Source organism: Dendrobates tinctorius, unplaced genomic scaffold (assembly GCF_039654945.1).
Source record: "Dendrobates tinctorius isolate UK_male_01 unplaced genomic scaffold, ASM3965494v1 ptg000254l, whole genome shotgun sequence".
NCBI classification, from domain to species: domain Eukaryota; kingdom Metazoa; phylum Chordata; class Amphibia; order Anura; family Dendrobatidae; genus Dendrobates; species Dendrobates tinctorius.
The window spans coordinates 20,946,655-20,961,268 of record NW_027361921.1 but is presented as its reverse complement, the minus strand read 5'-3'; the positions used below and the strand labels follow the sequence as shown (position 1 = coordinate 20,961,268).

General features: G+C 43.0%; 1 protein-coding gene across 2 annotated transcripts in view; it reads right to left on the bottom strand.

Annotated features, from left to right (window-relative positions):
* PTH2R (parathyroid hormone 2 receptor) overlaps positions 1-14,614 on the bottom strand; it is a 2,104,896-nt gene that overhangs the window by 183,079 nt on the left and 1,907,203 nt on the right. For both annotated transcript variants that reach the window (XM_073558211.1, XM_073558212.1), the window contains one exon: positions 6,903-6,944. In XM_073558211.1, coding sequence (XP_073414312.1) covers positions 6,903-6,944 — 42 coding nt within the window. The remainder of the gene's footprint in view (positions 1-6,902; positions 6,945-14,614) is intronic.

Here is a 14,614-nt window from a genome sequence, read left to right as displayed (position 1 = left end):
GGAGACTTATTTAATTATTTTCAGTGTTGGGGCAGCAATTATTGGGCGCACTATACTATGGAGAATGATATATGAGGCCCACCATACACTGGAGCATTCCAAAGGTGGACATCAGACACTGGAGCAGCATTTACAGGGCCCATTATACACTGGAGCATTAGAAATGGGGCCTATTATATATGGAGCTTTATTTGGGCCCATTTGGGGACCAACATATACTTTAGCATTATGTGGAGCTCATCATATACTGTATGAAACATTATACGGGACCAATGATTCTGTATGGAGAAATATATGGGCCTCATTACTCTGTATGGCGCACTATGCGGTGGCCATAATACTGTATGGAGTAATATACTGTCCGTTTTTGGAGCTATTGGAGAATTTAAAATGGATATCAATCATGTGATGTAAGAAGTGAAGTATTTATCATTGTACTGTACCGCTATTTCTCTGCCGTATCAGAGGATCATGAATTGTGGCATGTGTTAAAGGAGCCCATTGACACTCTTTGGCCCTGGGCCCACGAAAATCTGGAGCCAGCCCTACCCCCCCCACAACTTTAGCCAAATATCGCCCAGTTTTCAATGCCTAACTATTATTATAAAGTAAATTAAGATTGACAAGCTTAAGTAATAAGAATTGATATTTTTGGCATTAAAATGGGCACTGTAGGTGTGTTTCCTGTCCTCCACTCACTGCCGACTTTTCTTCCCATTGACTTGCATTGGGTGTTGTGCTTCAGTCGGCCTTCGACTTTTCTCGATAATCGGCCGTTTTCGTTCAACCTGACTTTTGAGAAAGTCTGGTTTCATGAAACCCGACTCGACCCGAAAAAAGGCAAAGTCGCTCATCTCTAGTAACAGGCTGAAATTGGATGGTGTATGACAAGGTGGAGGGTGTATATAGTATTGGTGAGAATTTGAATCTCACTAGAGATTTGAGGACGCTGAACTATTGTTTCAGGACCAGTAGAGATTACACCTCAATGTAACAGGCTGAAATTGGATGATGTATGACAAGGTGGAGGGTGTATGTAGTATTGGTGAGAATTTGAATCTCACTAGAGATTTGAGAATGCTGAACTATTGTCTCATGCCCAGTAGAGATTACACCTCAATGTAACAGGTTGAAATTGGATGGTGTATGACAAGGTGGAGGGTGTCTATAGGATTGGTGAGAATTTGGATCTCACTAGAGATTTGAGGACGCTGACAATGATGCTCTCAGTCCAAGTATGGTCGCAGGCAGCCTAATAAGCAGGACTGCTGCACATACAAAAGGGTGGAAAAATGAACGCTTGGTAACTGTGCAGAAAAGAGGAAGAAAAGTATTTTTGCTTTTAAAAAAGCAGTTTGCACAGCAGTGTGCAAACAGCAATGCAGCTATCAGGGAGCCTTATAAGGCAGCCTAATAACCAACAGAGCTGATGCACAAAAATATAGCCTCCCCTGTCACTGCACACAAAGTGTTGTGTTGTAAGTGGAAATCGCTAACAGCAGAAGTAGTTTTTTGTTCTTCTTCCCTGCCTAACGCTCTCCCTTATTCTGAATCAGCAGCTGCAACCTCTCCCTAATGCTAAGATCGGCAGAAGTAAGATGGCGGTCAGTGTGCACGCCCTTTTAAAGCCCCTGTGACACCACACAAAGCCGGCTAATCACTTGCATGCCCTTCTCAAAGATGGTGGTGACCGATGCCTATGTCATCCCGTTGCCAACAGTGTGCGTCCTCCATCATTGGCTGAAAAAGGGCGACGGAAGCATCTTTTGAAGTGCGACTTTGGCGCTCTGGTCGCCGACCTCGTGGACGACCTCACGCTATGGTTGGGTTCCGTTTCATGAAATCCAACTTCGGCGAAAGTCGCCGACCTTTGAATATGACCCACCCGTTTCGCTCAACTCTACATACCAGGTTAGAGTCACCAAGCCACGAGGAACAGAGAGGGAATGAAAGCAGCAACACACCGGCATCTCCCCGACGCTCATTTCAGCGAGCCTTCGTCCCCTGCTATGATGGTGCAGATGCCAATACATACATACACTTTTTCCCCATTATGTAAATAGGGGTAAAATTGTTTGGTGAATTGGAACTTGCGGAGTTAAAATTTCACCTCACAACATAGCCTATGACGCTCTCGGGGTCCAGACGTGTGACTGTGACAAGTTTTGTGGCTGTAGCTGCGACGGTGCGGATGCCAATCCCGAACATACATACATACATACACACCCACATTGAGCTTTATATATTATATATATATATATATATACACTCACTGGCCACTTTATTAGGTACACCATGCTAGTAAGGGGTTGGACCCCCTTTTGCCTTCAGAACTGCCTCAATTCTTCGTGGCAGAGATTCAACAAGGTGCTGGAAGCATTCCTCAGAGATTTTGGACCATATTGACATGATGGCATCACACAGTTGGCGCAGATTTGTCGGCTGCACATCCCTGATGCGAATCTCCCGTTCCACCACATCCCAAAGATGCTCTATTGGATTGAGATCTGGTGACTGAGGAGGCCATTTGAGTACAGTAAACTCATTGTCATGTTCAAGAAACCAATCTGAGATGATTCGAGCTTTATGACATGGCGCATTATCCTGCTGAAAGTAGCCATCAGATGTTGGGTACATTGTGGTCATAAAGGGATGGACATGGTCAGCAACAATACTCAGGTAGGCTGTGGCGTTGCAACGATGCTCAATTGGTACCAAGGGGCCCAAAGAGTGCCCAGAAAAAATTCCACACACCATGACACCACCACCACCAGCCTGAACCGTTGATACAAGGCAGGATGGATCCATGCTTTCATGTTGTTTACGCCAAATTCTGACCCTACCATCCGAATGTCGCAGCAGAAATCGAGACTCATCAGACCAGGCAACGTTTTTCCAATCTTCTACTGTCCAATTTCGATGAGCTTGTGCAAATTGTAGCCTCAGTTTCCTGTTCTTAGCTGAGAGGAGTGGTACCCAGTGTGGTCTTCTGCTGCTGTAGCCCATCTGCCTCAAAGTTCGACGCACTGTGCGTTCAGAGATGCTCTTCTGCCTACCTTGGTTGTAACGGGTGGCAATTTGAGTCACTGTTGCCTTTCTATCAGCTCGAACCAGTCTGCCCATTCTCCTCTGACCTCTGGCATCAACATGGCATTTCCGGCCACAGAACTGCCGCTCACTGGATTTTTTTTCTTTTTCGGACCATTCTCTGTAAACCCTAGAGATGGTTGTGCGTGAAAATCCCAGTAGATCAGCAGTTTCTGAAATTCTCAGACCAGCCCTTCTGGCACCAACAATCATGCCACGTTCAAAGGCACTCAAATCACCTTTCTTCCCCATACTGATGCTCGGTTTGAACTGCAGGAGATTGTCTTGACCATGTCTACATGCCTAAATGCACTGAGTTGCCGCCATGTGATTGGCTGATTAGAAATTAAGTCTTAACACACAGTTGGACAGGTGTACCTAATAAAGTGGCCAGTGAGTGTATATACAGTGGGGAAAAAAAGTATTTAGTCAGTCAGCAATAGTGCAAGTTCCACCACTTAAAAAGATGAGAGGCGTCTGTAATTTACATCATAGGTAGACCTCAACTATGGGAGACAAACTGAGAAAAAAAAATCCAGAAAATCACATTGTCTGTTTTTTTTCATTTTATTTGCATATTATGGTGGAAAATAAGTATTTGGTCAGAAACAAGCAATCAAGATTTCTGGCTCTCACAGACCTGTAACTTCTTCTTTAAGAGTCTTCTCTTTCCTCCACTCATTACCTGTAGTAATGGCACCTGTTTAAACTTGTTATCAGTATAAAAAGACACCTGTGCACACCCTCAAACAGTCTGACTCCAAACTCCACTATGGTGAAGACCAAAGAGCTGTCAAAGGACACCAGAAACAAAATTGTAGCCCTGCACCAGGCTGGGAAGACTGAATCTGCAATAGCCAACCAGCTTGGAGTGAAGAAATCAACTGTGGGAGCAATAATTAGAAAATGGAAGACATACAAGACCACTGATAATCTCCCTCGATCTGGTGCTCCACGCAAAATCCCACCCCGTGGGGTCAGAATGATCACATGAACGGTGAGCAAAAATCCCAGAACCACGCGGGGGGACCTAGTGAATGAACTGCAGAGAGCTGGGACCAATGTAACAAGGCCTACCATAAGTAACACACTACGCCACCATGGACTCAGATCCTGCAGTGCCAGACGTGTCCCACTGCTTAAGCCTGTACATGTCCGGGCCCATCTGAAGTTTGCTAGAGAGCATTTGGATGATCCAGAGGAGTTTTGGGAGAATGTCCTATGGTCTGATGAAACCAAACTGGAACTGTTTGGTAGAAACACAACTTGTCGTGTTTGGAGGAAAAAGAATACTGAGTTGCATCCATCAAACACCATACCTACTGTAAAGCATGGTGGTGGAAACATCATGCTTTGGGGCTGTTTCTCTGCAAAGGGGCCAGGACGACTGATCCGGGTACATGAAAGAATGAATGGGGCCATGTATCGTGAGATTTTGAGTGCAAACCTCCTTCCATCAGCAAGGGCATTGAAGATGAAACGTGGCTGGGTCTTTCAACATGACAATGATCCAAAGCACACCGCCAGGGCAACGAAGGAGTGGCTTCGTAAGAAGCATTTCAAGGTCCTGGAGTGGCCTAGCCAGTCTCCAGATCTCAACCCTATAGAATACCTTTGGAGGGAGTTGAAAGTCCGTGTTGCCAAGCGAAAAGCCAAAAACATCACTGCTCTAGAGGAGATCTGCATGGAGGAATGGGCCACATACCAACAACAGTGTGTCGCCACCTTGTGAAGACTTACAGAAAACGTTTGACCTCTGTCATTGCCAACAAAGGATATATCACAAAGTATTGAGATGAAATTTTGTTTCTGACCAAATACTTATTTTCCACCATAATATGCAAATAAAATGAAAAAAAAAACAGACAATGTGATTTTCTGGATTTTTTTTTCTCAGTTTGTCTCCCATAGTTGAGGTCTACCTATGATGTAAATTACAGACGCCTCTCATCTTTTTAAGTGGTGGAACTTGCACTATTGCTGACTGACTAAATACTTTTTTTCCCCACTGTATATATATAATAGATAGATAGACGGATAGATAGATAGATAGCATACAGATACATTTTTTCATTTCATTGAACATTACCAGTCACTTAATATTCAATTAGATAGCCAATATCCCAAAAATATAATACCAGTGAACCATTGAGATATATATATATATATATATATATATATATATATATATATACACTCACTGGCCACTTTATTAGGTACACCTGTCCAACTGTGTGTTAAGACTTAATTTCTAATCAGCCAATCACATGGCGGCAACTCAGTGCATTTAGGCATGTAGACATGGTCAAGACAATCTCCTGCAGTTCAAACCGAGCATCAGTATGGGGAAGAAAGGTGATTTGAGTGCCTTTGAACGTGGCATGATTGTTGGTGCCAGAAGGGCTGGTCTGAGTATTTCAGAAACTGCTGATCTACTGGGATTTTCACGCACAACCATCTCTAGGGTTTACAGAGAATGGTCCGAAAAAGAAAAAAAATCCAGTGAGCGGCAGTTCTGTGGCCGGAAATGCCTTGTTGATGCCAGAGGTCAGAGGAGAATGGGCATACTGGTTCGAGCTGATAGAAAGGCAACAGTGACTCAAATTGCCACCCGTTACAACCAAGGTAGGCAGAAGAGCATCTCTGAACGCACAGTGCGTCGAACTTTGAGGCAGATGGGCTACAGCAGCAGAAGACCACACTGGGTACCACTCCTCTCAGCTAAGAACAGGAAACTGAGGCTACAATTTGCACAAGCTCATCGAAATTGGACAGTAGAAGATTGGAAAAACGTTGCCTGGTCTGATGAGTCTCGATTTCTGCTGCGACATTCGGATGGTAGGGTCAGAATTTGGCGTAAACAACATGAAAGCATGGATCCATCCAGCCTTGTATCAACGGTTCAGGCTGGTGGTGGTGGTGTCATGGTGTGGGGAATTTTTTCTTGGCACTCTTTGGGCCCCTTGGTACCAATTGAGCATCGTTGCAACGCCACAGCCTACCTGAGTATTGTTGCTGACCATGTCCATCCCTTTATGACCACAATGTACCCAACATCTGATGGCTACTTTCAGCAGGATAATGCGCCATGTCATAAAGCTCGAATCATCTCAGATTGGTTTCTTGAACATGACAATGAGTTCACTGTACTCAAATGGCCTCCTCAGTCACCAGATCTCAATCCAATAGAGCATCTTTGGGATGTGGTGGAACGGGAGATTCGCATCAGGGATGTGCAGCCGACAAATCTGCGCCAACTGTGTGATGCCATCATGTCAATATGGTCCAAAATCTCTGAGGAATGCTTCCAGCACCTTGTTGAATCTCTGCCACGAAGAATTGAGGCAGTTCTGAAGGCAAAAGGGGGTCCAACCCGTTACTAGCATGGTGTACCTAATAAAGTGGCCAGTGAGTGTATATAATTAATATAATATATTAATATAATTAATACTCCGATTTTATTCTAAAGATTGCCAAATCAGGTGAGTCAAGCAATCTGAATTACTCGATTTAGGCTTTGATTCCATATTGAATTGTGTTTTTTTTCTGATGATTCAATCAAAATTAGGTTAATAACTATGCAGAGCTGATAGTAGATGCATTTATCACGGTGTAACTCTTTCTCTCTAAATGTCAATCGATTGCTGCTGTCTAGGAAAACCTATATTACATCCAGGGAGGAGAATAAGAAAAGATAAGTAGAACTCTCCCTCCCTGCTCTATCATCAGAACACTGTTTTTGCTTCGAAATGTCATGGAATGACATATAAAAATACAATAGTTCAATTAAATCAATTTTAAGACATATGACTTACCTCTCCATTGCAGTAACAATAGATTATTGATACAAAAAAACCCTATGTAGGAATGAAACAAAATTAAATTAGAACATAAATATTTATACATGATGCTTTCATATTTTCCTGACATTTGTTTTATATTACAATTTACTATTTGAAACTAATGATGCAGATTGAAATGGGAGAAGAAATTGCTGCCAATTAATAAAGGTGCCTCAATGACTTCTGTTAAAGAACCATGACTTAGGCTAGTTTCACACTTGCTTTTTTTTGCAGCGCGTTTTTCCCGCAAAAAAACGCATTGAAAAAACGCATACAAAAGCATACAACTGCTGCGTTTTTTTCAAGCATTTTTATGAGCATGCATGAAAAAAACGCAGCGTTTTTATGCGTTTGTATGCGTTTTTAGTGCGTTTTTACCGCGTTTGCGTTTTTTTCCAACATAAGGGTGGCCCCTCACACTAACCCAAACCATGACTTTACTAACCCTAACCCTGACCCTAACCCTAACCCTAACCCTGACCCTAACCCTAACCCTAACCCTGACCCTAACCCTTAACCAAATCATACTTAACCCTAACCCAAACCCTAAACCCTAACTAACCCTAACCCTAACCCTAACCCTGACCCTAACCCTAACCCTAACCCTGACCCTAACCCTAACCCTAACCCTAACCCTAACCCTGACCCTAACCCTAACCCTAACCCTGACCCTAACCCTTAACAAAACCATACTTAACCCTAACCCTGACCCTAACCCTAACCCTGACCCTAACCCTAACCCTGACCCTAACCCTAACCCTAACCCTAACCCTGACCCTAACCCTAACCCTAACCCTAACCCTAACCCTGACCCTAACCCTAACCCTGACCCTAACCCTTAACAAAACCATACTTAACCCTAACCCTGACCCTAACCCTAACCCTGACCCTAACCCTAACCCTAACCCTGACCCTAACCCTAACCCTAACCCTGACCCTAACCCTTAACCAAACCATACTTAACCCTAATCCTGACCCTAACCCTGACCCTAACCCTTAACAAAACCATACTTAACCCTAACCCTGACCCTAACCCTAACCCTGACCCTAACCCTAACCCTAACCCTGACCCTAACCCTAACCCTAACCCTGACCCTAACCCTTAACCAAACCATACTTAACCCTAACCCTGACCCAAACCCCAACCCTAACCCTGACCCTGACCCTAACCCTAACCCTAAACCCCCTTAACTAACCCTAACTCTAACCCAAACCCCTAAATTCCATGGTTAAAAAAAAAAACGCTGGTGCAAAAAAACGCATACATAAGCATGCCAATGCGCACATATGCCAACCCATAGGCTATAATGGCCATTTTTAGCGCAAAACGTGCGCATATGTGCGCTTGCGCTTTTTTGCAGGGCCAAAAAATGCAACATGCTGCGTCTGGAAAATACCAACGCATACCCCAAAAAAACGCAGCGCATGAAAATCGCATACATGCGCATGGCAGCGCGCAGGTATGCGCATCCATGTTAAATATAGGGGAAAAACGCATGCGCAGGTTAGCGTTTTTTTCCAGCGCTAAAAAACGCAAATGTGAAACCAGCCTTAGAAATGACTGCATAATCAATGTGGACAGAAGACTTTGCACGTATCAGTCAGGCCTAAGAGCTTTGTGTGGCTTTAGTAACAAACTCACTTCAGATAATATTCATGTTTCATTGCCAAAAGGCTGAGAGTTGGGGATTCTACAATGGGCTGAGCTTATTGTTTTTAGTCTGTTATGCAGTGGAGAATTAAGGTCTAATAAAGGATTTGAGAAAAATTAAATGCGACATAGAAAATGTATTATTACAGTCATATGTAAAAGTTTGGGCACCCCTATTAATGTTAACCTTTTTTCTTTATAACAATTTTGGTTTTTGCAACAGCTATTTCAGTTTCATATATCTAATAACTGATGGACTCAGTTATATTTCTGGATTCAAATGAGGTTTATTGTACTAACAGAAAATGTGCAATCTGCATTTAAACAAAATTTGACCGGTGCAAAAGTATGGGCACCCTTATCATTTTCTTGATTTGAACACTCCTAACTACTTTTTACTGACTTCCTGAAGCACTAAATTGGTTTTGTAACCTCATTGAGCTTTGAACTTCATAGCCAGGTATATCAAATCATGAGAAAAGGTATTTAAGGTGGCCACTTGCAAGTAGTTCTCCTATTTGATTCTCCTATAAAGAGTGGCATCATGGGCTCCTCAAATCAACTCTCAAATGATCTGAAAACAAAGATTATTCAACATAGCTTTTCAGGGGAAGGATACAAAAAGTTGTCTCAGTGATTTAACCTGTCAGTTTCCACTGTGAGGAACATAGTTAGGAAATGGAAGAACACAGGTACAGTTCTTGTTAAGCCCAGAAGTGGCAGGCCAAGAAAAATATCAGAAAGGCAGAGAAGAAGAATGGTGAGAACAGTCAAGGACAATCCACAGACCACCTCCAAAGACCTGCAGCATCATCTTGCTGCAGATGGTGTCACTGTGCATCGGTCAACAATACAGCGCATGCATAACGCCTTTTTGTATGACCAAACAACTCAATCTTTGTTTCATCAGTCCACAGGACCTTCTTCCAAAATGTAACTGGCTTGTCCAAATGTGCTTTTGCATACCTCAGGCGACTCTGTTTGTGGCGTGCTTTCAGAAACGGCTTCTTTCGCATCACTCTCCCATACAGCTTCTCCTTGCGCTGTATTGTTGACCGATGCACAGTGACACCATCTGCAGCAAGATGATGCTGCAGGTCTTTGGAGGTGGTCTGTGGATTGTCCTTGACTGTTCTCACCATTGTTCTTCTCTGCCTTTCTGATATTTTTCTTGGCCTGCCACTTCTGGGCTTAACAAGAACTGTACCTGTGTTCTTCCATTTCCTTATTATGTTCCTCACAGTGGAAACTGACAGGTTAAATCTCTGAGACAACTTTTTGTATCCTTCCCCTGAAAAGCTATGTTGAATAATCTTTGTTTTCAGATCATTTGAGAGTTGTTTTGAGGAGCTCATGATGCCACTCTTCATAGGAGAATCAAATAGGAGAACTACTTGCAAGTGGCCACCTTAAATACCTTTTCTCATGATTTGATACACCTGGCTATGAAGTTCAAAGCTTAATGAGGATACAAAACCAATTTAGTGCTTCAGAAAGTCAGTAAAAAGTAGTTAGGACTGTTCAAATCAAGAAAATGATAAGGGTGCCCATACTTTTGCACCGGTCAAATTTTGTTTAAATGCAGATTGCACATTTTCTGTTAGTACAATATACCTCATTTGAATCCAGAAATATAACTGAGTCCATCAGTTATTAGATATATGAAACTGAAATAGCTGTTGCAAAAACCAAAATTGTTATAAAGAAAAAAGGTTAACATTAATAGGGGTGCCCAAACTTTTACATATGACTGTAATTACTGTCAGCTTTGCTTACAGTATGAATTTGAATGAAGGCAGAGAGGAATAATAAGGGTATGTTCCCACGGTCGGTAAACGCTGCGTATATCCGCAGCGTCCAACCCGCAGTGTCCAGATGTTCCATCATAGTGGATGGGATTTCGAGAAATCCCATCTCCACTATGCGTGCGCCGGCACCCGTGGCTCACCTGCCGAGACACACATGCAGCGCGTCGTTCCAGAGACACGAGTCTGCACAAGATAAAGTTACCTGTCCAATGTATAGGACGTCGTAATTTCGCAGAGTTCAATGAACACATGCAGAATCACCTGCTTTCAAAAGCCGGCAGCGCTTTGGATGGAGCAAACGTGCTGTGTTCAAAGCACTGCCGGTTACTGACTGTGGGGACACACCCATAGAATACTGATTTGACTTTGGAAACCGCAATGGAAATGCTGCAGATTCCTTCCCGTACATTGCAAATCGTAAAATCCATGAGGAAAATCCAGGTGTTTTGCTGAGCAAGAAGTGTACATGGACTCTTTGAAGCCCAATAATTTATCACAATGCTTTCCTTTATCTGCCTGCAACATAAGGTGCTTGTAGCTTTGGAGGTGACAGTGGGCCGTCTTCTTGTTTTGCTGCTCAAGTTACAACAATGATGTGTCCACCCTTGCTTTAATTAGTTCAGGACTGGGCTTTACTGCATTCAAGACCATTAATACTTGAGTTTTTTTCATGCAATCAGGTTTAAGAGCTCTAAACATTTTTGTCTTGTTTGCATATTCAAATAATTTTTGTCTTTTTTCTTCAGGCTACGTTGAGAATAATGTTTTTGCAGTTTTGCATTTTTTTTCTTTTGTTGCCAATAATGGTGGGGTATATAAAAAGGAAAACAAGAGAAATGCTTGTTTTTAGAATTTTGCTTTATGGCCACAGAAGACCACTAAAATAAATTATACGGCTGTGTGCCCACGTAGCGATTTTTAAGCGTTTTTGCCGCGATTTTCGGAGCGAAAACGCAGCGAAAACATTTAAAAATCGTGTACAGAATGCCCCCCATGCATTCCTATGGCATTCCGCACATGCTGTGCTAATGCTGCGCTTTTTTCCGCGGCAGAATCGCATCGCGGAAAAAATCGCAGCATGCTCATTCTTTTGTGCGGAATCGCAAAGAATTGCCGCGATTGCGCACCCATAGGAATGCATGAGAATCGTTTACTTCCCGCATGTGGCTATGCCCACCATGCGGGAAGTTAAGTGTCTCATGTGCGGTTGGTACCCACAGTGTGGAGGAGAGGAGACTGTCCTCCAGGCCCTGGGTACCATACCCCTGTAAAAAAAGGAATAAAAAATAAAAAATCGGGGTATATTTACCTTCCGGCGTCCCGCGCTGCATTCCCGGCCTAAGCATTCCCAGTAATGCCTTGCGGCACGGTCCAGTGATGACGTAGTCTCGCGTGACTCTAGCGGTCTCGCGAGATCGCTATAGCAATGCGAGACTACGTCATCACAGGTCTCGCAAGGCATTACTGGGAACGCTGTGGCCCGGGAATGCAGCGCGGGATGCCGGAAGGTAAATATACACCGATTTTTTTATTTTTTTTAGCATTTTAACATTCTATCTTTTACTATTGAGGCCGCATAGGCGGCCTCAATAGTAAAAACCTGGTCACACTTGTCAAACACTATGTTTGACGAGTGTGACCAACCTGTCAATCACTTTCCAAGCGATGCTTCAAATCGCTTGGAAAGTGCTTGAATATCGCACACGAAAATCGCGGCAAAATCGCGATCATAATCGCGGTAAAATCGCGGTGAAATCGCGCGGAAAAAAATGCGCGATTTCTGGGAAGGAGTCTGGTTTTTGGTGTGCGTTTTAACACGCACCGTGGGCACATAGCCTAAGTTGTGTTTCCCTTTCAATTAGAGATGAGAAGATCTTTTGACATAGAAATACAACAGCTTTGTAAAATTCTCTCCAAAAATTTAAATTGTTGCAAATCTTCTGCAAATCTCATCACTGCATTAAAACTGCTCGTAAAGGATGTGTCTAACAATCTGAGGTCACCTTGAACTGTAATGAAAATCTTTCTATCTCTTTAACGCAAATACAGCCAAAAAAATGCAGTAATCTCTACCTATTTGACTAAGTGAAAAAAGATGGTAGCCGTTTAGCGATCAGGTTAATCCTTTATTTTTATTGATAGATCGGGCGATTCTGAATCCGACAATATCAAATATGTGTATGTTTGATTTTTTTACTGTTTTATTTTGAATGGGGCAAAAGAGGGGTGATTTGAACTTTTATATATTTTTTTATACTATTAAAAACATTTTGTTTTTACTTTTGACATGCTTCAATAGTTTCCGTGGGAGACTGGAAGCTGCCACAACCTGATCGGCTCTATGTAGCTGAATTACTGACTAGCTATACAGTGGGGAAAAAAAGTATTTAGTCAGTCAGCAATAGTGCAAGTTCCACCACTTAAAAAGATGAGAGGCGTCTGTAATTTACATCATAGGTAGACCTCAACTATGGGAGACAAACTGAGAAAAAAAAATCCAGAAAATCACATTGTCTGTTTTTTTTCATTTTATTTGCATATTATGGTGGAAAATAAGTATTTGGTCAGAAACAAGCAATCAAGATTTCTGGCTCTCACAGACCTGTAACTTCTTCTTTAAGAGTCTTCTCTTTCCTCCACTCATTACCTGTAGTAATGGCACCTGTTTAAACTTGTTATCAGTATAAAAAGACACCTGTGCACACCCTCAAACAGTCTGACTCCAAACTCCACTATGGTGAAGACCAAAGAGCTGTCAAAGGACACCAGAAACAAAATTGTAGCCCTGCACCAGGCTGGGAAGACTGAATCTGCAATAGCCAACCAGCTTGGAGTGAAGAAATCAACTGTGGGAGCAATAATTAGAAAATGGAAGACATACAAGACCACTGATAATCTCCCTCGATCTGGTGCTCCACGCAAAATCCCACCCCGTGGGGTCAGAATGATCACATGAACGGTGAGCAAAAATCCCAGAACCACGCGGGGGGACCTAGTGAATGAACTGCAGAGAGCTGGGACCAATGTAACAAGGCCTACCATAAGTAACACACTACGCCACCATGGACTCAGATCCTGCAGTGCCAGACGTGTCCCACTGCTTAAGCCTGTACATGTCCGGGCCCGTCTGAAGTTTGCTAGAGAGCATTTGGATGATCCAGAAGAGTTTTGGGAGAATGTCCTATGGTCTGATGAAACCAAACTGGAACTGTTTGGTAGAAACACAACTTGTCGTGTTTGGAGGAAAAAGAATACTGAGTTGCATCCATCAAACACCATACCTACTGTAAAGCATGGTGGTGGAAACATCATGCTTTGGGGCTGTTTCTCTGCAAAGGGGCCAGGACGACTGATCCGGGTACATGAAAGAATGAATGGGGCCATGTATCGTGAGATTTTGAGTGCAAACCTCCTTCCATCAGCAAGGGCATTGAAGATGAAACGTGGCTGGGTCTTTCAACATGACAATGATCCAAAGCACACCGCCAGGGCAACGAAGGAGTGGCTTCGTAAGAAGCATTTCAAGGTCCTGGAGTGGCCTAGCCAGTCTCCAGATCTCAACCCTATAGAATACCTTTGGAGGGAGTTGAAAGTCCGTGTTGCCAAGCGAAAAGCCAAAAACATCACTGCTCTAGAGGAGATCTGCATGGAGGAATGGGCCACATACCAACAACAGTGTGTCGCCACCTTGTGAAGACTTACAGAAAACGTTTGACCTCTGTCATTGCCAACAAAGGATATATCACAAAGTATTGAGATGAAATTTTGTTTCTGACCAAATACTTATTTTCCACCATAATATGCAAATAAAATGAAAAAAAAAACAGACAATGTGATTTTCTGGATTTTTTTTTCTCAGTTTGTCTCCCATAGTTGAGGTCTACCTATGATGTAAATTACAGACGCCTCTCATCTTTTTAAGTGGTGGAACTTGCACTATTGCTGACTGACTAAATACTTTTTTTCCCCACTGTAAGTGCTGACCACTGGGTGACGCTCACAGCAAGCCGGCATTGGCAACCATAGAGGTCACCACAAGACCTTGGGTTGTCATGCTGACATATTGGTGACCAACGATCATGTGACGCAGGTCACCGGTGTGCGTATTTCTGGCACGATAGCCTGAAGCGCCATTTAAATGCCACTGTCAGTGATTAACAGCAGCATTTAACTAGTTAATAGCCATGGGTGGATCTCAATTCCACCCGTGGCTATTGCGGGCACAT